The sequence below is a fragment of the Ptychodera flava genome, chromosome 4 (assembly GCF_041260155.1).
Source record: "Ptychodera flava strain L36383 chromosome 4, AS_Pfla_20210202, whole genome shotgun sequence".
Lineage (NCBI taxonomy): Eukaryota > Metazoa > Hemichordata > Enteropneusta > Ptychoderidae > Ptychodera > Ptychodera flava.
This window is the reverse complement of record NC_091931.1, coordinates 28,325,937-28,351,275: the sequence shown is the minus strand read 5'-3', so window position 1 is coordinate 28,351,275 and position 25,339 is coordinate 28,325,937. Positions and strand designations below refer to the sequence as shown.

The following is a 25,339-nucleotide window of genomic DNA, read 5'->3' as shown; positions in this document are numbered from 1 at the left end:
CGGTTTAAAATTGTAAAGACATTAATCTACTATTTTCAATAGAGACCTAGGGCATCACTGATAACATAAATGTGGGCAAATATATTATCATTGTGAGCGTCATCGCCACCCCACGCGGTATCTTTCTTCAGGATCTCAAGTTGAATTCCGTCCTTTGTGTTCATTACTTTTAAAACCATTTCCATGAACTCAATATCTTTAAAACTACGCAGATCGATAAACAGACAGAATTTATTCTTCAAATAATCGGCCTCATCTATATCAATTTCACACCAATCTTTATCTTCAGCAAATACCGTCGCACCTCTCGCCAAAATTGTCTTGGTATCATCTTCTGAGCGTACACTTTATTTGCAATGCCTTCAATCATTACAGACACAGATTCAATGGAGGGGTTAAAGAAAAGTTCACTGTTCAGTTCTGACTGATTCTGATTTTTAGTGAAGAGTATAGCGATACCTCTAATGCTACGTCGTGGTACATTTATATTTTCATTGATAACCGTGTCCGATTCTTTGAATGGGATTGTTCTAAAATAATGTATATGCTCGTAAAGGTAACTTTTTCCACCGTTGTAATAACCAGCAGTTGACCTCGCGAGATCGAGGTCAGAAATTGTCTCGTATTCCATTTGAATGTTTTTTAATTTATAATTGGTTGTAATCAATTTATTACTGACAATTAATTGGGGGGCGGGTGCCAACGTAATTTCCCATTCGATATGACTCCCTAACGCTTTTGGATATGCAACTCCATGACCTTTTATGAGGGGTGAGTGAGACGAATAGCATATTTTGTTTTATATGTGTCGAAAAGTAAATTATCACCCACGACGGCAGCATCTGCATCGGCCGCGCCACTTCTCAATTTTCTTAGATTTTCGTTCTGAATTCCGTACAGTGTCATGTTCGATCTCTCCTTTTTATGTTTGAAGAGATCACGATAACATTCAATAAGGTTATATTTACTCAAATCGGAAAGTGCCTGGCCCTCAAATGTGAGTTTCATACGCTCCACCAAATTTTTTGCAACATTTTGTACTACACGGGTAGTTCCACCTCCCGTTACTTCGAGATCAAAAACCAGGTCGAAAGTATCTGGAACTAAGAGTACTCCGCTTTCTAACTTCGGACATCGTATGATAAGTGTCTGGCCTGGATCTGCCTCACTTGGATTATGAGCAATCACGTGATGAGTTCTTTCTGACTTCGTTCCATTCGGTATTCGGTTGGTGAAAGTCGGTGATAATGTTCTATCGTACCCCATTTTCGTGTAATGTATATAGTAGAAGAAAAAAAGAAAATAAATCACATCTTACATTTCACTTCGTGTATATAATACTTAGAAGAAAAAATCACATCTTTACGTAAATATTTCCGTCTGCCTGAAAGATAAATCGATTGCCTGTGTCGCGAATCAATCGAAGAACCCAATATTCTTGGAGATGATGAGCCTCTTGGTCATCCTCAGTATCCTGGAATACAGCTATGAATTCTAGTCGCTTAAAGAAGTTAGTCTTTTGACATTCCTTCACGAAAGCTAATATGTTATGATATAGATTATCATCTTTGAGTCGGACACCTGGATTTGCTCGAAGGATATGTCGATTTACCCGCCGAAGTTTACACCATTCCAATTCGACAGAGAAACCAAACAGGTCTTTATTTTTAGAAAGAAACTTTGCAATATTCTTTTCACCAAACATGTCGATGCCATATTAATACATAATTTTATTTATAATGACTAATGTTAAACCAGTTAAAAATATCCATAGCTGTTCTCCAACAAATCCGACCACCGATCCTGCTGTTTTTAATAGAAAACTGACAAGGGAGCCGATTAAACCTGGTATTGCAGCAGCACTTTTTGCAGCCAATGTTTTTAACCATTCGCCAAATTGCTTTACAATTTCTTTCGCTTTTGTATATACTTTGGGCGGACCTGAACCAGACCCGCCAGTTCCTGCTCCTCCTCCCCCTGCTCCCCCTCCTCCTCTAGTTACAGCCAGGGCAATTGTTGATATTGTCATTCCAAGGGCAGTCAGTATTGCAGCGATTGTTATACCATTTCGTTTAAATAACTCTGTCAGCTTCACCTCAGTGTCAATTCTGGATCGGAAATTACATCACGAAGAGACCTAGTCGACGCCAGTCTTTCACGTGCCCCACTGATCATATCATGTTGTACTTCAATTCGATCATTAATTTTAGCTAGTCTTGTTCTGAGTTCGGGTGTAAGTTCTGTCTGCTCTGACGTAATTTTATCTCTTTCATTGTAAAGCTCATTAAGACGCATATTCGCCATCTTTAATTCATCAACAAAAGCTCTGTAGTCAGGGTTTAGATTATTCCATTCATCGATTTTATTTTCTATAGTATGTATTTCATCAGTATTATCGCTAAAATTTACTCGTAAATCTGTTATTCTATCTCTGAGTCGTCCAATGTCGTAGGGTTTCAGTCTATCGGCCTGCCTGTTCATTAATGTTTTCGCTTCATTATCAGTCAATTGTGTTACCATTTCTGGTGGATATTCTAATATATCTCTTTTAAATTCTGCAGCTCCCTTACCTTTTATTGAGGAGGGCATTAAAGACTTCGTGCCTTTATTATATGTCAGCCTGGCGTCTCGATAATACAGCTCTCCATCCCTAATACTAGCATTCGTATGCATTAATTCTCGTTTATGCGCATCAGTAATCCTATTACTATCTAAGTATTGGTTAGCCATTATATCTGTAATTCGTCCTCTCTGTCCAATCAACAACTCACCTGCGGGTCTGTCGCTTGAGCCAGCCTGGAAAGTATCGGCTTCTGCAGGGCATTATTGTCAATAAAAGATGTTTCAGCATCATCATCATCATTCAAATTTGCATCATTGAAATCCTGGAGTGGTATATCTTCTCCTCCTTCTGCCATATTGTATTTCTATATTACTACAATTATTTTTTATCATCCCTTACATATACAGTAAAAATGCACATCTCAGTTGTTGAAAGCGTTGAACAATTGGCTGATTACATAGAAAGAACAAGTGCTGCATATCGACGAAGTTATAAATTAATGGGTCGAATTGATATGGCTCTTAATATTACTAAGGGAATTCTTGTAAGCTCTGCTGTAATAGCAGCAATTCCAACAGTTCCGGTACTGTTAGCCTTAACTCCTATACCAGGTGTTGTTATTGATGTGATACAAGGGAAAACTGGTGTAGCAAAGAGACGAGAGAAATATAAACATTATTATGTTCAATATAAACAGCTGCTTACACAAATACAAGAAAAAGGCGCAACCCTTCGGAACGAGGAGGCTCCGGGGTCAGAACTTATTCAGAACATATTTCATCAGGCGCTAGAAATTCAAAAACAAGAAGGATTTAGTCCACCTCTGGAGCGATATCTACGATATTATGGATTGAATGGATATGAAAGTTAGTTCGCCCCGATAGGAACTCTCGTGTTCAACATCAGCTAGACTCCGCGACCGGCCGGCCGGACTGACAACGGGGCTCCTTTATATAGGCTAGTTTGATGGTGATGACTCACACGGAATTTCCCGTACATCTATCGAACATGTTTTGTAGTGCTCAGCAGGGAATTTCCCTGCTTAGTTCAGGACAATGCACTGCTGCGCGTGCGTGAGTTCATATATAGGTCAGGGTTATACTTTAGTTACATGGATGGTTAATTTTTCCTTCGCTTCATGTAGATAAATGAATAAAATGGGTGTAAAATTCTTACTTAATCCCAGTTGTCCACCCTTTCTTTACTACTCAATTAATTAATTAATATTTTATTAACTTTCTTCGATGTACATAGCAGGTTTAATTGACTTCGATGCAGTCAATCAAGATATATCCCCAAATAGAAAAGTTCATTAAACATGCAAGTTAGTGAAAAGATGTTTTGCAAAATCAAAACTGACTATGACAAGAGAGATGATTTCAACTTAAGTATCATCAATTTCCCACACCTCATCAGTAATATTCCACTCTTACCAGCTTATGATGTATACATTTCCCAGCTTATTCGATGTGCAGAAGCATGCCATATGATGATTTTGTAGAGAGACATAGCCATCTCTATTACAAACTATTAAATCAAGGTTACACCAGAGAAAGACTTGTCACGACATCAAAGCTATTTTGGCAGGTATCACAAGCTGGTAAATAAATACGATATCTCTCTTCAAAAATGATCGCCGATGGCGTCTGTGACATTGGCCCTTAGTTGGTGACCACAACCTGACTTACAGATTGATATATGGCGGGTGCCACATGTGGGGCAGGATGCGCTTACCATTTTTGAAACACCTGACATCACTTCTTGGTCTTTTGGCCAGAGGTCCATATATCATGATTCTTTCATGATTTTGACTTTGTAGTGTGTACTGGTGCGTTACTGTCAGTTCTGTTCTGTTCTGTTCTGTTCTGTTCTGTTCTGTGTTTATGTCTTTAGCTATTGTACTATGAGTTTTGACCTAGGGTTTTCGGAATATGGACTGGTCTGATTGCGATTATTTTGGTAATATTATACCATAGTATGTACAATATACATAGCAAGTTTCGTCAACTTTGGTCCATTCAATCCAGATATACATCGCTATTTAGGAAAGTTTATTAAATACGCAAATTAGTAATTGACACATATAAAAATGCTAAATGAATATAATGATGTTATATCGTATTATCTACAATGTACATAGCAAAAGTGTCGTCAACTTTGGTCAAGTCAATCAAAATATATAAACCTAATAAGGAATATGACATTAAACTGGTCCAATAATCATTTTCATTCAAGGTAATACATTACCAGGTCCATGGGACATTTGAGATTTACAAATTTAAGTAGGACCATCCTGAACCACTGACAGTTAGTGGTGGCACCAGGTGTCCGGAATGGGTAAGCGTACCCTGCTAGAATGCTACACCCGTCAAGATTGGTCCCAAAATTGTCTAAGTATTGTATGAAGTGATACAGTATATGAATCAATGTAATAAGTCAAAGCCGGGAATGCTGTCGCTAATCATTTGAGTGACCGAGGTGTCACATTTGGCCAAAACTTTTTGAAAGTCCTCACGAGTCTTTTGGATGTATATCCTCGTCTCACTAGTTTTGATACCAATGAGCTGTGTCTCATTTGAAAATCAGCGTTTGAATCACAAGCCCTACAATATCTGAGAAGTTGACACATACACACCATAAGCAGGTGCAGACGGAATATTACTTGATAAGTGGGGATAATTTATGATTTCAAAATCGAAATCATCCCTTTTGTCATACTGTTTAGTGTGTAACGCATTAGTACCCACTTGTAGGAACAGATCAAGATATGAAGCTGAGTTCTTACTCTCAGTTGTTTCTTTGATTTCCAACTCATCAGGGTAGATATGATATAAGTAATTTGATATGTCTGGATTGTCTAGACTAATCAGATCATCAATATATCTGTGTATGTTGTTAAAACGCCTTGCAAGTTTTTTAGACCCTGCTTTGTATAGAGATAATCGCAATCATACCAATCCATAATCCAATAACACTAGGTCAAAATTTGTAAGACAATAGTTGTAAACATAGACACAAAACAGCACAGAACAGACAGTAAATAGACGGTACAAACAAAGTCAAATCCATGAAGAAAGATATATGGACCTCTGGCCAAAAGACCAAGAAGTGATGTCAGGTGTTTCGAAAATAGTAAGCGCATCCTGCCCCACATGTGGCACCCGCCATATATCAATCTGTAAGTCAGATAGGTAGTGGTCACTAACTAAGGCCCAATGTCACCGATGCCATCAGTGATCATTTGTCGAAGAGAGATATTGTATTTATCTACCAGCTTGCGATACCTGCCAAAAAAGCGTTTGAATGTAGAGACAAGTCTTGCTCTGGTGTAACCTTGATTTAACAGTTTGAAAGAGAGATGGCCATGTCTCTCTACAAAATCACCATATGAACTGCATGCTCTTGCATATCGTATAAGCTGGGAAATGTATACCCCATAAGCAGGTGAGAGTGGAATATTACTGATGAGGTGTGGAAAATTAATTATACTAAAGTTGAAATCATCTCTCTTGTCATATAGCCTAGTAGAAAGGTGACCATTGGAGTCAAATTCAAGTAAAATGTCCAGATATGAAGCAGAAGAGGCCGTTTCTGTAGTTTCTTTAATCTCCAATTCTGGAGGATAAATCATAGCGAGATATTTACTGAATTCAGAGTTATTCAATGAAATAACATCGTCTATGTATCTAAATGTTAGGTTGAAAGTACGAGCTACAGAGACCTTTTTCTGCTTGATAAGGTTCTGGATAAATTCTGCCTCGTATGAGAACAGAAATAAGTCGGCAAGTAAGGGAGCACAGTTAGTGCCCATGGGAATTCCTATACACTGTTGGAAAATGTGTCCTCCAAATTCAACAAATATGTTGTCATGAGGAAATCAAGCATACTGATAATGTCTTTCTCGGTATAAAACACTTTAGCATTAGTTGTATTTTTAACAAATATGTAGAATTATACCCTAATACCACATATTTGTAACGGCGTGAACCGTTTTTGTAGAAAAATGCTTGGTTGATGATGTTTTTCAAGCGTTCTTTCAATTTATCATGTGGTATTGTGGTATACAATGTGGAAAAATCGAAAGTTTTAATAGATGTTATTTTTGAAACAGATCTTGATTTCAAATTTTCCAAGAGTTCCTTCGAATTTTTTAATATCCACATTTGATTTATACCACTCCGAGAAAAGACAACATCACAGTATGATTGAAGTCCCCGTTTAACAGTACAAAGAACAGAAGTCAGTATCTTCGATAACTCTGTTGTTGAACATTTTGAAGATCCTGCGATAAACCTAGCTTTGTAAGGTGTTTTGTGGAGCTTTGGTATCCAGTATAAGCTAGGCAACTTATTATGGTCATCCTTTGTTGTAATATTAAAATTATCCATGAATGACTTATGGTTTGCCAAAATTTCAGATTTGTTGAACATTGATTGTCTGTAAGTGGAGTTGGTTGAGGTCTTAGTTACACCAAGTTCGTCTATAAGACATTCAAAATAATACTTCTTACAGACAAATACAATGTTATTGGCAGCTTTATCAGCAGGGACGACAACATATTTGTCATGGATATCATTCAAACACTTAACAGCATCAGGATCTTTAAATACAGAATAGGGTCTTCTGCAAACATGTGATCTTAGTCGAATTCTGCTTCATATGAATAGAGAAATAAGTCGGCAAGAAGTGGACAGTGCACAATTTGTACCCATTGGTATGCCGATAGATGTTGAAAGGTCATACCACCAAAGTTAACAAATATGTTGTCGATTTAGAAATTAAGCATATTAATAATTTCTTCATCTGTGTATTTGTGCTGGGCATCCATGTTGTTACTAAAATAACCTGACCTATGTTTGATGGTAACGTATTGGTACCTTCTACTGCCATTTTTACGCAGAAAAGCTTGTTTAAAAAGAGATGACAGACTTGTTTTAAGTTTATCGAGGGGAATTTTGGTGTATAGTGTGGAAAAGCCAAATGTTCGGATTGACCTGTACTTGTTTTTCTTGACTCTTAAATCAAGCAACAATTCCTTTGAATTTTTTAGTATCCACATTTCATTCAACCCACTCGTTTCATACACATTGTCACAATATCGAAAAAGACCATGTATGATGGTTGTTAAAATTATAGTCAATAATTGTGACAGATGTTTAGTAGTGCATTTGCTTGATCCTGCAATAAAGCTTGTGCAGTTTAGGTATCCAATACAACATAGGCAGTGTTTAGTCCTTCTCTTTCAAGGTAATGCCAAATTCATTGAGCACAGATGAATGGTTTGAAAAAATGTCTTCATCAGAAAGGAAGGAAAGAGTATAGGTTGTATTACTCTTATCTCAATGAAGATTTAATTCATCTATTATACACTGGATATAATAATGCCTACAGAGAAAGTTAATGTTGTTTGAAGCTTTGTCTGCAGGAACTACTACATATTCGTTGTGTAAAGCATCGAGGCATGCTTTGACAGACGGGTCATCTAATACTGAGGAAGTATTTACACCTTTAGTGTGAGAACGGAGATGTGAAATACGTGATTTTAATTTATCTCTGACTTTGCTCAGCCAGTCAGAGAGGCATTCCACATCAACTTCCTCAACTGCAGCCCACTGTCTTGCATATTTTTTGGCGGCATCCATGATAATTTTGAAATTAAATTTCCAATTAATATTTTGTGGTTCCCGATATTTTGGGCCATATTGAAAGAGTTACCGGAGTTTGCTGTTGGTAATGAGGTCACGAGTTATTATGTGATCAAGTGGTTTATAGCAAAAGGGAGATGACAAGCAATTGCAAGTTCTGCTGTTCTGTTTTAAGGAAAAATGAAATTTTTCAAGACATTGTTATAGTTAAAAAGTTTCCTAGCAATGGTTTTTGTGTATGAGTAGGACACTATAGGTGGACCTTAAAATTTAAAATATGGAGGTATTTTTTCCACAACTTTCTTATCATGCAATATATTGCTGATGTTTATTTGGTCAATTCCTTTGTTTGCAAATTGTACATGAAAAAATAAACGCTTGTCACTGTTAAACAGTTCTGTCCTTACTGGCTTAAACAGCCGGTAATTGCTAATATCGATTATAATTTGAACTAAACGATAATCAGGGCTATATTGTCGATATTCATCATTTGAACTCTTGACAGGAAAGATCTAATTTTTGCAAAGAGCAAGCAAACAACGTAGTTCTTGTTTTGTGAACTCCTAATGGCTGATTAAGTATAGAAAATAGATCACTGAACTTGGGAGGACTGCTGGTATTACCATGTCTATGCCCATGGCTTCGTCGTCTTCTCCTGTGATAGTTAAATAAACCCATCACATTTACACGACTCCCAATCCCAAGAATTATCGTTACATTAATACGGCATAGCTGTGCCAAGTTCAGTGATCCAATAGTGTTCACGTTGCTTGCGGTAGCTCCTGCTAAGTTTAGAACTATTGGAAAGATGATAGATTTTTTCCAATATTCGGACTTTCATGTTTAGTATGGAATGTCGAGGACCGTTAAAATGAGTGTATAGGCACATCGGCAAGTTATTAATTACACCTGACCTATGGCCATACATCCTCTTGATAGTTTTCTCCAGTCTCTTCGACATATATCAACCCACACAAAGTACAGTCAATGCCACAGATGACATTTTTGGTTTGGCAGGAAAGGTCTTCAAAAGCCTTAGTGTGGTACGTCTTTTTGGATAAGTTGCTCTGCATGATAGTGTCAGTTATTAAAATTGCACATGTTTTACAATTCCTTGTGTGACATGCATTGCGACACAGAGCAGTCACATTCAAAATTTCCTTTGAGGACATATTTTAATATAATCTGTGGGCACAGTCTGGCTGACGAACCATTTGCCCTCAATGGCCCATCAGGGGTAGTTTTGTCGATCCAGTCTAGACCAAATATATTAAAACCGGTATTCAAATTTCTAGTACTATTCATGTTGTCTATAGATTATTGAATACCAGGCTGCTGATATGCTCGGGGACTGAAATCCACCAGCAGACATATCCACCTGGGTTTATTAAATATGCAAATTAGGAATTGGCTATTGTAAAAACGCTTCAGAAATGTTAAATCATAGTAAATTCAATGTACAAACCAAGTTTTCATTAATTTTGATTGAGTAAATTTAGAAGTATATCCCTAATTAAGAAAGTTCATCGAATATGCAAATTAGGAATGAACTTTAATGTCACAGCCTATGTCTTTCATGGCGGATCAACATTTGTGGCAAATCAAATCCAATTCTGTGCAGCCGTTCTCATTTTATGTATGTTTTTCCCTAAAATCATAAATTATGTAAATGAGCAAGAAGTATGCAAGCCACACCGACCAAAAACTAATCAGTTCTTGCCATTCTAAATTTAAACCTATGTATCGAATTCGATTCTGATCCGTTAGCCGTTCTTGAGATATTGCTCAAACAGACAGACAGACAGACAGGCAGATAAGGGACTCACTTTGTACAGACAGACTGACTGTAGACAGACATTTCTGCGATATTAGCTTACGTGTGTGAATACGTGAGCCAAAATTGAAGTTTATACTGTGGAAACATAAAGCACTGCACTTTTCAATTCAATTACACCTTCTGCGATCAGCTTCAGCAGCTTGAACCATTTTGCACATTTTGACAAAATGGACAGCTAGTCTCATGCTGGATCAAGTTCTTTGACCGAATTTCAAATTTTAATTTAATTAATGTATCACTTTTATAAAGATAACAACATTTTCAGTTCATATCTGGTTGATAAATATATTTACCAGTACATCTAAAAGTTGATAAGGGACTCACTTTGTACATTTGTTAGAAATACGAATTAGGAGCCTTATGAGAACGTGTCTTTTGCATTTCCTCTTCAGTTACTACAACTCGGAAGCAAAGATAAGTTTTGGAAACTGGATGTTATTTTCCACACCTATACAGGTAGTATCGTTGTTACTGGGATGGATGTGGCTTGCACTTTTTTATCTTGATCTGAAGTAGGTATTTTTATTCAATATAACTAAAAAATTATCTTCCTGGGAATTTGTATGTAAAAGTAGATTATCCTCTTATACAATCAACACAAAAACCAACAACCACAACAACAAGCATCACCACCACCACCACAAAAACAACAAACAACAACGATAACGGTAATAATAATAATAATAATAATAATAATAATAATAATAATATATAACATCAATAACAATCAGTAAAACCAATTGGGTTGCCGTAGCGTTTCCTGTCTTTCGTTTCATATTTATCAGTTAACATTGACCAAATACTCATGTACACCACACCTTTGGTCGAACTTCCTATAAAGTTGCATTGGTATTTTTTTGCCAGTGTTCTCGCATGATGCTGTTAGACTGCAAAAAATAGCGTGAAGAATCATGTTTTTAGTAGGTTTGCTAGAGCTTGAAATAGCGTGCAGTATAATTTCTGTAAAAGAGCCAACAGATTTTGACAGTGACACAATTATGATAGATACTTCATCACATTTATTTCTCCAGCATCCAGAAGCTAATTAATACCGAAAAAGTAGTGTTTTGACATGAATTACCATTCCATTCATTCACACTCGCGTGGTGTGGTACAGTAGGTATCTGCAGCTCTAAGATATCACATTTCACTGTTGTTTCTGACAAACTTCGAAACGTAAACAATTCAGTTCGGTTTTCCAATCCATAAAATGATTGGTTTTAATTTGAATGGCAGGATGTGTATAGTGAACTGCTTTCGTAAACGCAAATCTAAACCCGGCCGCTGTTGCCAAGGAAACGAAAACCACGAGGAGGACAATATTGTTAGACTCCTCAGGAAGGAATATTCAGATATGGGACCAATGACGTAAGTATGGATTGCATTGTTTCTGCTTAGACCGACAGTCGGTGCATATGATGACATAATAGCGATAATGACGACGATGACGACGACGACGAAGACGATAGTGATGATGATGACTTCTATATTCGACGATGACGATGATGATGACGATGACGATGATAATGATGATAATAATGATGACGACGATATATAATGACGACGATGATATATACGACGACGGTAACAACAACGAGGAGAAGGAAGAGGAGGAAGAGGACACATATATTTATATAAGACGACAAAATCAACGACGACGACGACGATAATGATGACGATGATGATGATGATGATGATGATGATGATGATGGTGGTGGTGGTGGTGGTGATGGCCGTGGTGGTGGTGGTGGTTGTGGTGGTGGTGGTTGTTTCTGTATTCTAGGTGGGCAGAAAACACAATTACCGTCGTGTTCGTTTTCTTAATGCTTGTCTGGTTTTTGGAAGAGCCGAACTTCATGCCAGGCTGGAATGATTTGTTCCAACCAGGGTGAGTACAAATTTTAAAGCTGAACGCCTTCTCTTTCAGAGATTGATCATGAAATAAGGAGAAATCTCGTCAAGTTACAGATAAACAGAATTATGGTGATTCACAGGGGGCCAAGAATGTTATTTTGCATAAATTCGTCCTCATTAAAGTGGTACTTATAGGTCGCTGATGGCCGGCACGAATATATTTTATTTTTGAGTGACATTGGAACCTGGTAGGTATTTGGAACCTAAAATATAGGATACTCTAACATCCCCCGTACAGTAGAGTAACCTTGCTAGTACATGATACTACTTTTGATTTGGTATGTTAAGGTACGTGGAATCAAGCACAATCACTGCGGGAGTCGCTTTGATATGTTTTATCCTGCCAAGCAAGAGGCCGAAGATCGATATTCTAGGTGAGAGGCTCTCTCTTTATATTTGTCCATCTAATTACCGTTGGCATAGTAGATAAAAATGAAAATGACAACTGTTGTCATCATGTGATATTTGCTAAATTGCACCGAAAGATTCATGTTCGCATCTCAATTGACTTACGTCACTACGTTTGATTCGGCAGACTCTTACAAATGGCTTCATTTTGAGCGAAAATAACAGACCGAGTCAGAGTGAAAGGACCATACGCATGCACATACGTCTTGCACTTTTTCGGACACAAACTCACGGAATATGTATTGAGAGCCTGCTCGTACAACATCGTCGTGAACGATAAGTAGGGTAACTCCACTATCGGTTTAGGTCAAAACTTGTCCCAATACAGTCACACTGACCGAGTAGAAATGACAATCATTCTGGGCTTATAGTAATTATTTTTGCTAACAGTAGATCAGCTCGCGCAAAACTGGCAACCAATAAATACGATCACATGCACACTTTCCGCTTGGTTGAAGCAAGTGTTTTGTTGCTTATGAAAATACCTTTTCACAGCTTGGAAATCTATTTACGGAGGCTAAATAGATTGAGAGCGATAAAATTCAAATTTTGATTAATTTTTTTTATTTTTGAATGAATTGAAAACAAAATGTACTCGATACAACGTAAAATCAGATAACATATACTCTTGAGCCCGAACTGTTCCATAAGGTTTTCATTCTTCCTATGTATGTTTCCAATAACCGTCCATGTAATATTTGCTTCATAGACGAAAAGCCATATACGGGTTTGTTGGAATGGAAATCCGCTGAGGCAATGGTTCCCTGGGGTTTACTCATCTTTGCTGGCGGACTTCTATCTTCGGTAGAAGCCACTAAGGTGAGATTGGAATAACTCACATCATTGTTTATAAAGTTTTATGTTGGGATACGATATTTAAATAATAACACATGAGAGCGGGGGCAATATCACGATTTATTGCCTGCCCAAGGGATGGTGGTCATGATCGAAATACTGATGATGCCCGAGCCGTAGGCGAGGGCATCATTAGTATTTCGATCATGACCACCAGCCCGAGGGCAGGCAAAAAATCGTGATATTGCCCTAGCTCTCATGTGTTATTATTTTTATTACACCAAACAAGCAAACATGCAAAGAAACAAAAACACAAAGACTTCTTCGAGTACACTTCGCCTTCTGAGTCCGGACCTCAGCGTAAAATGTTGTCAGTGCCGAGTCTAGGGTTGCCGCTAAAGTTTGCCGATCTCCTCGGTGGCGTATCCAAATTTGTTGCTTGCATAGTCGCTGAACACAGAAATTGCATTCCTTGTTACCATTTTCGTTCGTTTGCTGTTTACTTGCATCAAAATATCGTCTAACTGTGCTGGTGACAGCTCTGCATGACGTTTCGCAGCCATAACTTGCCGACTGCAAAGTACAACAAGCGAACGACAATTTGTTTTGCGCAAAAAGGATGCGCAGTAAGTAAAAGAACTTCATCCATGTAATATCAAATGCAGAGGGCATCATAAAGTTCGCAGAGGGCATCATCACATTCGCAGAGGGCATCATCACGTTCTTTTACATGTCACGTGAGTCGTGTTTAACCAATGGCAGTGCACGCTGAATGAGTGAGGTGTAATAAGATGGATTAAATCATCTTATATGAAGGTTTAATCTGTCTAAGAGTTATGAATTAGATAAAGTCTATCTACAAAATTCAAGCTATACCGAGACCTCTTTCTATCAATATTAAGAGTGTGTGTTGAAAAGTTAAAGTTTGCAAACATAGAAACTGAGACATTGTTCCCGTTCTTGGAAGTACTAGTTATGTCGCAGTAACATTTGCTGTACACGGGCGGGAGTGATGATGGTAGGGGTGGTCTCTCACATTCAAATTTTCACGAACGTGTCTGTTAAATTTATCTTAAGGTAACTGGACTTGCAGACATCATTGGAGATCAGTTTGAGTTCCTGGCTTCACTTCCCTACTGGCTGGTTTTGCTTGTTGTGACTGTCTTTGGTATAGCGCTGACGGAATTCATGAGCGCCTCCATCATCATGGCTGTAACCATACCAGTGCTTGCGAGGATAGTAAGACAAAATATACACAACTTTTTTCTCCGTCGAGATGCATTGTTCATCGTATCATTAGAATGATTCGCCTCGGGACCAGATATTCGAACTCCAACTTTTTCAATCCTTTCTGATCTACCCTTATCGTGAACTCGTTTTAAAGCTCTTCGAGAAAGAACAATTATCACCGTCTAAGTTTTTTCTCAGAACTGACATTGTATTTTTACCACTGAGTTAACACAGGGAGAGCGGCCATTTTGACTTTCAAATATCGACACATGTCAGTTATTTATTTCTCTAGTACCAAGTGAGCCCTAAGTTTTATTCTTGGTGTTGTAAGAGAAAAGATGAAGGTTTCATTTAGGAGGGTTAGAGCAAAGGTTTAAGTCTTTCACTCTTTCGGCGCATACTACGTTAAGGTACTGCTCGCCTTGGAACTGGAAGACTTAAACTTTAACCATTCCCTGACCAAATCAAGAATAAAAATCATGAGTCATGTTGCGAACCTTGGTACCAGAAAAACACATTACGTATTGTTTATGAACACTTAAATCTCAAAATTGCCGCCATCCTATCGTGGGAAAGATCGAAAACTGAGATAGTAAAAACTTTGTTACAAAACAAAACGGTAGACCAGAAATCATTGCAAACATTTCACGGTCCGAATGTATATCCCTGTGGCACATTCTACTTTAAATGTTTTGAAGACAAATATATTTTACCTTCAGAAAAACGCTGTTTAGTGAAAACTATATCAGATGTATCTTTACTTCATAATAACATTTGCGACTGAAATCAGCGACATTATGTTGCTTAGTCATTCAAAACATGAGGAACTGGAAATATTTACACCGACATTTAACATGAACCATGGAGTTACCTTTCATGTTAGTAGTGTATACCAAACAGTAGTGTGACAAATTTTCAACTTCTACCAACACAGGCATTGGAACAAGATATTCATCCGCATTACTTCGTACTATCATTAACACTGTCGCTCAACCTAGCTTTCTGCCTGCCGGCTGGTTCACTTGTTAATGCTCTTGTAATATCAAATGGGTCTGTCACAACCTTTCAAATGGTAGGTATTTAAGCACAAATGCCTGTGAGTACAGCATGCACCTCTGTCGCCCCTTCATGGCACATATAAATGCGTGACGTAAATGTTCAAATAAATGTTCAAATGTTATTTCCGTGTCCTTAAACGAAAATCAAATGAATGAAGCGATCGACCGAACCGAGTTGACACCTTTAACCCCAGGAATCACTTTAAGGTAGAATGTGCCTCGGGTATATTCGGACTCTCAAATTTTTATGATGGTTTTCTGATCTGCCATTATGTAGGTTCATTTTAAGCTCTCGCTCGTTCCCTAGAGTTAAGACAAGGATTGCGACAATTTTGAATTTCAAATGTTGGTAATTTTAAGTTAATGTAATGCTCTGGTGCCAAAGGTTGCGCGGTGACCCTGAGTTTTATTCTTGATTTTGAAAGAGAATGGTTGAAAGTTTCGTCAAGGAGAGTTCGAGCTAAGTCTTTCGCCTTTGACGCACATACTACCCAACCGTTTGTCTTACGTTAATCACTATGGTATTCTACAGGTGAATTAGTGAACAATCACTTTCCTAAAATGTAACAATAGGCTGTGTCATACAATCAAAAGCTGTAAATATATCCGGCAATGAAAAAAGTATGTTTGCAGACAGCAGTATTGACGCTGTATGATAAATCGATCATTCCTGAATATGAGAGATTGCAAATGAATTTTTCCACAAAACTTTTGTATCTCTTATTGCTTTAGATAAAAACAGGAGTCGTGATGAACTTTATATGCTTCGTGGTGTTAAACATTGGTGTGAACACATATGGATGGTGGCTTCTGAACTTTGATGATGTACCAGCCTGGGCCTTCTCTGCAAATGTGACGTCAGTGGGCTAGGTTTCCTCGTGTTACCAAAGCCGAGAGCCACGGGGAAACAATAGAAAGCGCGAAATACTATTTTCACAGAGATGGGACGATAAACAAAATTGTCAGCAATGCTCGTGTTACAGACAAGTTTTAAGCCGTTAATTTGCAATAACGACCTTAAGAGGTCGATAAACTCATTTTGTCTCAGGAAGAAATGAACCCGGATAACCTTTTGGATACGCCCCTCTCTTAATATGGCAGACAGGGTGTGTGCCTTGGCGTTATTCATGTACACTGTTACATTAGATTCTTACCCAGATATATGTCAGTGCGATAATTTCAATGATAATATGCATCGTTTTCTTTATAGCTGACATTATTTACACTCACCTTCGATGCTATCTTTACACAGTTCAGTCCCGTGTATATTCCCGAAAATGGTAATCAAGTATTTTTAAATAAATCAAATCCTCATGATTTTAAACAATTGAACATGTTCAAACCTGTGTGTTAAGTACGTTTTGATAACCATGCTCAGAGAAACAAACCGACCTTGAGAAAAGACCTTGAGAAAAGATCATAGGCTGCAGGTCTGGCGAACCAATTCACTTTACGACAGACTGTAATAAAAAGTAATAAGGTGTCCTAAAGTACGATAAGGCGTTGGCGGGTATAAAAGAGCGTTATCTTAATTGGCTGATATTAAACATAGTAGTAGTTTTGTATCAATAGCACGTCGCGGTGCTCTCACTGAAGCTTGAGGGGCTAGACATTTCAACCGCTCCATGCGGTATGGGGTCATATTCGTTAAGTTTGTGTAAAGTAGCTTTAAAAGTAATCTTAAAGCCGAAAAAACCGAAATACAATTATAGTAGTTAACATACTGTACAATGGTGGACAAGTGAGTTTGCTCCGACGTGAAAGAGACTTATAGATACGTGAAATGAGACACGGAGCAAGATAAGAAAATGCGTCGATGGTGTAAACTTCAATTAAGAATACCATACTCAACAGTATGCCCTGTAGGATAAGAGAAAGCATTTACATGGTGGATATTAAAGCACATTTGTCGTGACAAGGAGCTACTGTTACAACAGTGGAGTTTGATTGAGTGTCCGGTTTGCTTTGCAGAACTCGACTAGTCTACATGTTGCTTATCAATAGAAAAGTCAACATTTGCAACAAGTTATCTTTGGTATCAGATTTGGGCGAACGTTTCTCATGCATTGTCTGCAATCACTTTCAGGTCTTTGTTTAAATTTGGGAACTTTATGAAGATACAAATAAATGAGTACACGAGTCAGCACCAACAGTAAACGCGATAATCAGGTTTGTAATTTGAAGAAAGTATCTAAACGACTCTCTGTGATAGAAAAGTTACAACTGTAACACATTTAAATGTTGTAGAAACTTTCACCAAATATGGTATTTTATGTGATTCATCCTTAAGGAACGAGTAAATGTCAATCCATGGTAAGTGCCAAATTGCCAAAGGTCCTTGCAGATAGGTTTTTCATTGCTATGACATCTACAAACAACCGACGAGTCAATGTACAGTATATAGTGACTATGAAACAGTTAAAGTTCTATGCATGGAATACAACCACAAATATGACTCGACAAGCATGAACTTTGATGAGGCTCAGCAATGGTCAAAACTTGCTCGCTTATTAGCTTGTTCTTAGTTCGTTTGGTTGCATCATAGACCCTCACTTTTAGGGTCAATGGCTCATTGTTTGCTCGACCTCGTTGTGACACAGGTAACTGCAATTATGCATGTCTTATACGACACACAGTGTCATCTTGATAGAACAGCGATGTGAAATGAAATCGTGTAAAGGAGAGAATTTGCTCTCTTCATGTAGATTATGGAGTTGATCAGAAGGGTAATGAATAATTCAGTAGCAAAAGGAAAAACATCTTTGTTAAAAAAACAGATGAGATAAATATGATTGAAAGCTTGCTTGCCATCGCGTGCATCATGTGCATCGCAATGTTCAAGATACTTGCCTACAGAAATTCATCTCCGCCCTCTAGGAGTTCCATAGTGTAATCCTTTATTGATCCTCTGAACGTCTCGTTTGCAAAGCTTATCTCTTGCGTTGAGTGGAGCCGACCAATGGGACTGTGGTACCGATAAAGAGAGTGCAGGTATGACAAACTGCGGTTCGTTAAGCCTGGTACTTTTTCAGTAGACTAAATTTACGTCTAAGAGTTGTAGTACACAATGACGAGCTGCAAGGATGTCCTGAGATATTTGTACTGCAAGCGAAATATCTTGATTCTTCTGCTGACGCCGCTGTTATTGTCTCCTTTGCTAATTGTTCACCACGAATCAAAGGTATGGGCACAATTTGAACTTGCACCTTTAAGTGTAGTGTCATGTTACTATGCGGCATCGATGTACAGCCGTTGAATCTTGAAGTGAGAAGACAAGAAGACTCTGAATAAGTGAAAACTTTACTGGTTTATTGAGTATTTGTGAGTTTTTAATGTATCTGTCCTGGCACCTTGGCCATCTCTTTCACTTTTCCCGAATGAGTTTACGGTTCTTGGTTATCCTGTGGACATGGAAGAATTAGATTAAAACTGAAGTACTCATATTTACAGATCTTGACGAAGAAAACTAGCTACGAATAAGAATTTGAAGCAATAGCTTCGAAAATTAAATGAAAAGAGCTCCAATTTTAATCGCATATTTATATTCGATGTGTGGCTCTCGACCTGTTTAATTTATCGCGTATAATTCATGTAATTCCATACACAAATAATAGACAGCAAGATGTGGCTTCGTCCTTATGATTCTGGCTGTCCTATGGACCACACAAGCCGTTCCTCTGCCAGTTACAGGCCTACTGCCTTTGTTTCTCCACCCTTTGTTCGAAGTTTTAACCATGGCCGACGTGTGTGTGTTTTACATGGTCGAGTTCCTTGTTCTCTTCGTTGCCATAATGCTTATAGCTTCAGCTGTACAGCGTTACGGACTCCACCGAAGAATTGCACTACGTGCATTGCTTTTGGCTGGATCTGATCCAAAAAGGTAAGCAGGCTCCAGTTAGGATACACCATTTTGTCACCTTACCAACTTTATCGGTACAAGGACAGATGAAAGCAAGATATCTGCGAAACGCAGCATTTCATTTGGTATTTCGTTGACATTTTTAAACCAAGCGATCGTGGCCAGGAGACAGGAAAAGTTAATTTAGTTATATGCAACTTTCCGTGCTAGATCAAGTCATTGATTTGTTGACGTCGGAAATAGTGTTTTCGCTTTAATGAAAATAAGTTGAATAGTCGTATTATTAGCCGTAAATTATAAAAGACTGCATGTTACATGATGAAATGTATCTTTTAAACACTCTTCCAAGTGCTTTTTGTGTAAAATATTTCCTACAAACACATTTTATCATTTTCTTTGACAACAGTAAAGTATATACAACAAGGATTTTCATTATTGATTAAAACTATTCACAGTGTTTCATCATATCCAATTTTGATGGCATTGCTGCAGACAAAGAGAAATACATCGGTACAAATATTACACTCTTAGAGATAATTTTGGCTGGGTGATGTTTAATGCTTGCCTAAAGGACAATGCTACATTTTTAGCACACGTGTTCACGTGTGTGATGAGATTTGCTACAAATGTTGATAACATCAAGATATATCAGCCGTGAAAGGTATTAACGTGACAAGAAAGATAATTGCTAATTTGCATATTTAATGAAATTTCTGAATTAGGGATATATATCTGAATTAACTAGATCAAAATTAAAGTCATTAAGCATTCTTACTTCAGCCAATTCCTAATTTTAATATTTAATGAACTTTCCTACTTAAGGATATATATTTTGATTGACGGGACCGAAGTTGACGAAACTTGTTATGTACATTTAAGATACTTCGATACGATATCATCAAAGTCATTAAGCATTTTATTTTAGCCAATTCCTAATTTGCATATTTTATGACCTTTCCTAATGAGGGATATATGTACCGGGACTTACTTGATCAAAGTTGGTGAAACATGCTATGTATATATAATATTTTACTATAACCCTAACGGGATTCGAACCCCACACACTCACGGCAACATCGCCTAGCTGATAGGCCTCACACAAAACCAGTCGGCCACTGCTTCCAACCCAAAAGAGTTGGTCACAGTAACCGACTTGGATGTTGCAATTCTGTGCGCGACCGAACAACACGGTGTGCGTGGAGCAGACGACACACAGACACGCAGTACACACACATATAGTAATCGGAAATTAATTTTCCTAATAAGGGATATATACTGGGATTTACTCAATCAAAGTCGGCAAAACATGCTATGTGCATTGATGATACCAGGTCAAAATAATATTTAAGGTCACTTCGCATTTTCATGTCAGCTAATTCATAATTTGCATATCTAATGAGCTTTCACAGTTTGGCATATATAGCTTGAAGGACTTGATCAAAGGCTATACAGCAGTCACAGGGATTTAGTGTTTTATTCCTATATAAAGTCGTGATACAATTACAGCAGTCAAGTGATTTCAGCAAGTTACATATTTGTACACTGAATGACCTTTAGAATTAATCTGTGGTGAATATTATTCATAATGTTGATCATAACACTCTCAATAAAGTTGCAAACATGTTGCAAAAGTTTAAATTTACACACAACTGCAATACATAATGAAACACGTGAGCATTTTAGTTCATATATGGTTGCACGAGAATCAAGGCTTAGGCCAACCATTTTTGTCATAACCCGGTTTTAAAACGCAAAACAGCCTAATGTAATTTGTTTGTTGTCCCTGACAAAATGACAGTTAGAAAACATTTTGTCCTCATTCCAATGCATATCGATATACAATGAATTGTTTGACAAGGCCATGATAAAAATGTCACTCGTTATCTTCAATAAACACGTACCACTTCATCGATATCGTGCATTGAAACATTGTCCATGCGGAACACCATACAATAAATCACATTGTTAATTAGTACTCATTGACTTACCCAACGCCATAATGTTGTCAAAACATTTAGATCAAGATGGCGGGAATATTGATAGTCTGTTATTTTCAAGTTATAGTATTCATTTGAATCGACGACGACAGAAAGATTATGAACGCTCATGCCCCACAGGTCGTACATTTTATGATTTATTGGCAGTACACTCGAAGCGACATACTTACTGGCCGAACTTAGGCACCTTTTACTCTAGTTTAAGGGAAGAAACGTTACAATTAATTCGTATTGTCACCCATTTATCCACTTACTATATCCTTTTATTACAATGTCTGTTTCGCCCTTCATAGGTCTGTAAACTGGAACAGCACACAAAGAAATTCTCACATTAGCCAATATGTCACGTTACTAGTTAATCGAGCAATAAGTACCATTCTAGTCATGTTTTTAAGCAACCAATATATCATTTAGGTTGTTGCTTTCCATGATGATCGTGACTGGATTGCTATCGTTGTGGATATTGAATCTTGCCCTGGTATCGATGATGGTGCCCATCGTCGTGGCTCTGGTGGACCAGCTGTCAACTCACGAAACTAGGGTGTCGGTGGGCGTAAAGGTACGGGTCAGATATATCATGTCAGGTGAAACAAAATGAATGCTATATCAATGCCACTGGAAATAATTAGTATTATTGTTAACGTTTCCCGAGGTTGAGAAAATTATCGAAATGTGAAGTGTGCTTGTTCTTTAGCATATACGTGAGCTTTGGCATTTACTTGATATATATCCTCACCTAGCCGTAATTGTGTTATATGACGAATGGGAATATTTTCTTCGTTTAGTTTATCATTTTCAAGCAATCCACAATTGAAGAGCGATCATTTTACGGTAACCCCAATGCATATGTACAAACAGATTTCAAAATATAGAATGTTATATGGCGAAGGTGTCCCTTACATGTGTAATTACGTTGGCTGCCGCCATCACTCAAAGATTTAAAAAGTGTGATATTGTTCATTTGCCCGAAAAGCATTATGATGAAGACGAGGCACCGAACGGAGAAGAAATACAACTGGAAGGAAGAGAACTGAGAAGGTAGAATCTCCTATTCACATCATCTACCTGTAAGCGCAGGAACTTTCATTTACGTTATTTCAAATACTTCGTAGGGGAATATTAACATTTTTGGGGTTGACTTCAGCGAAGATTTGACATGTGACAACATATTTACACATTTTCTTGTTAAAACACACAGAGTTGAGATGGACGACACAGTCAACAAAAGCACTGAGGTTCTCAGTGAGAAGAGTCAGTAGGAAAAAGGCAACCGAAATAATTACAACAAAAATCTCGTTACATGTTTCAACCTTGGGCTAGTCTATTCCGCCACGATTGGGGAGGCTGGGTCTCTGATAGGGACGATAAATCAAGTTATAATGAACGCTAACCTAGAAATGTAAGTTATCACATGAACCACAACGAACCGTAAGCCTTGCTCAGATATTAAGGACCGAATTAATATAAAATTGCAAATAAGGTGCAGTGTCCGGTTTCAACTTTGCTTATCAAATTCAGCAAGAAATTGACTGAGTGTTTTACTCCGCTACATACCGGATTCATAAGGGAGACGAATCTGAATATAGTCGCAGCGACAATCAGATACCGACAACATCAAAGAACCAGCAAAGTTGAAGCGTCGCCGTCTTAACACCTGATTTAATCAGATATTGAGCAAAGGAAATCCTAACTCTCATAACAGACAATATCATTGAAAAGTATGTTCTGGACGAGAACGGACAATAAAGTTTCTATTCAAGATAATAACGTACGTGGATGCAAGCTAACGATATCATTTTGTCATGAACCATCCGTAAATGTCTTGCAAGGTCGTTTATTAAATTAACACTAAATCGAGCATGTCTTCTACAGCTACTATAACTCGGAAGCAAAGATAAGTTTTGGAAATTGGATGTTGTTTTCAGCACCTATACAGCTGGTGTCTTTGATACTTGGATGGGTATGGCTGGCACTATTCTATCTTGATCTTAAGTAGGTACATTAATTATTCACCCCAGGAATGTTTTACGTCAATTTTTTGGTTATGGCAAATACGAATGCCATGTTTAACTGTTTTTCATTGCATCGTTAGCCCTACGCGTCTGTTTGGTTCATTTAATGGACAACACTCGTCTTTCCACTTGCCGTATTTATTTCAAAGTAGTTTTTGTCGTATTTACTGGGTTTTTTTAATTTTAAGTACCACTTTTATTGTCCTAAGACTAGCAAGCAAATTTAATATCATCACAACCTTCTTTTGATAAAAATAAATCGACCAGGAACAACTGCTTTGCTGTTAGTAACTCAGCCTATATTCATTGCGAAAATATCGTGTCTGATCGTTGGCATTACATAATACCTATGGTTTTGCTATGAACCAACGTACACACCTACGATAATACTCTAACCTTACGTAACCTTTTCCTTATCCTTCTTCGAATTTTTTCTTTCTATTAATCAGAGTAATTACTGTTGAATAAGGTCTATTTCAATTCTGTAATATGAATAATAATAAAAGTGAAAAAGCAACCTTAAAATTTTCCTTTTTGATGTTCTCCTTTGATGTTCTCCTAACCTTCCGAGCAACTTGTACTAACTTTCTCGCCTTTATCTGTATTTGAACGAGATCGTCTGTGGTAAAATGCTTTCGCAATCAGATCAATTTTCCTCGCCGTTGTTGCCATAGAAACGAAGTGAATGAGAATAAGGGGGATGATATTATTCGGGGGTCCTACGTGAAGAATACGAGAGTATGGGACCCATTACGTAAGTGTGTTTCTACTAGAGTTCTTCTTTATGCTCTAATGAGAGAGTTATATGGCATAATCAGATATTATAAAATCAGAACACGAATGCTATTTTGCTGTTTTTTGTTTGCAAGATATTCTCATTTGTCAAGGAGAAGAAATGAAAACTTAAGAAGTGCTAGTTGGTGGTGGTAGCAGTGGTGGTTTTAGTAGTGGTGTTGGTAGTAGTGGTGGTAGTGGTGTTGTTGTTAGTGGTGGTGTTGATGGCGATGGTAGTGCTGCTGATGGTGGTGGTAGTGCTGCTGGTGGTGGTGGTAGTGCTGCTGGTGGTGGTAGTGTTGATAAAGTGTTGGTGCTGGTGGTGTTGATTGTGGTGGTAGTAATGATGTGATGATGATAATAGTAACTGTTATTATTATTGTCATCTATTTAGATTTGCAGAAAAGACAATCATCGTAGTGTTTCTATTCTTAGTTCTTGTTGGTTTTTCAAGACCCAAACTTCATGCCCGGCTGGAGTGACTGGTTTTCACCAGGGTGAGTGCACAGTCAAAGGTCATCTTTTGTCCAACCATAGCATGCGTGAATAGTTTTCCCAGAGTGTAATTTTAAACTCCATGTCGAGGGGTCGGCATAATTTTTCAATAAAGTACATGTGCGACTTGAAGACATAGATCATTGAAGACATATATCATATCATATATGCCATTCTCTTGTTTACCCTCAAGCCATCGCGTGCACCATGTGCATCGCAATGTTCAAGATACTTGCCTACAGAAATTCATCTCCGCTTTCTAGGAGTTCCATAGTGTAATCCTGTATTGATCCTCTGAACGTCTCGTTTGCAGAGCTTATCTCTTGCGTTGAGTGAAGTCGACCAAATGGGACGGTGGTACCGATAAAGAGAGTGCAGGTATGACAAACTGCGGTTCGTTAAGCCTAGTACTTTTTCAGTAGACTAAATTTACGTCTAAGAGTTGTAGTACACAATGACGAGCTGCAAGGATGTCCTGAGATATTTGTACTGCAAGCGAAATATCTTGATTCTTCTGTTGACGCCGCTGTTATTGTCTCCGTTGCTAATTGTTCACTACGAATCAAAGGTATGGGCACAATTTGAATTTGCACCTTTAAGTGTAGTGTCATGTTACTATGCGGCATCGATGTACAGCCGTTGAATCTTGAAGTGAGAAGACAAGGCGACTCTGAATAAGTGAAAACTTTACTGGTTTATTGAGTATTTGTGAGTTTTTAATGTATCAGTCCTGGTACCTAGGCCATCTCTTT

At 37.8% G+C, this 25,339-nt stretch overlaps 1 protein-coding gene across 1 annotated transcript in view; it reads left to right on the top strand.

Annotated features, from left to right (window-relative positions):
• The first annotated feature begins 9,188 nt into the window (after positions 1 to 9,188).
• The window catches only part of LOC139130482 (solute carrier family 13 member 1-like), a 308,042-nt gene continuing 291,891 nt past the window's right edge, over positions 9,189 to 25,339 (top strand). The window contains exons 1-5 of the mRNA XM_070696263.1: positions 9,189 to 9,251; positions 10,438 to 10,557; positions 11,282 to 11,413; positions 11,829 to 11,933; positions 12,248 to 12,333. Coding sequence (XP_070552364.1) covers positions 9,196 to 9,251; positions 10,438 to 10,557; positions 11,282 to 11,413; positions 11,829 to 11,933; positions 12,248 to 12,333 — 499 coding nt within the window. The 5' untranslated portion in view covers positions 9,189 to 9,195. The remainder of the gene's footprint in view (positions 9,252 to 10,437; positions 10,558 to 11,281; positions 11,414 to 11,828; positions 11,934 to 12,247; positions 12,334 to 25,339) is intronic.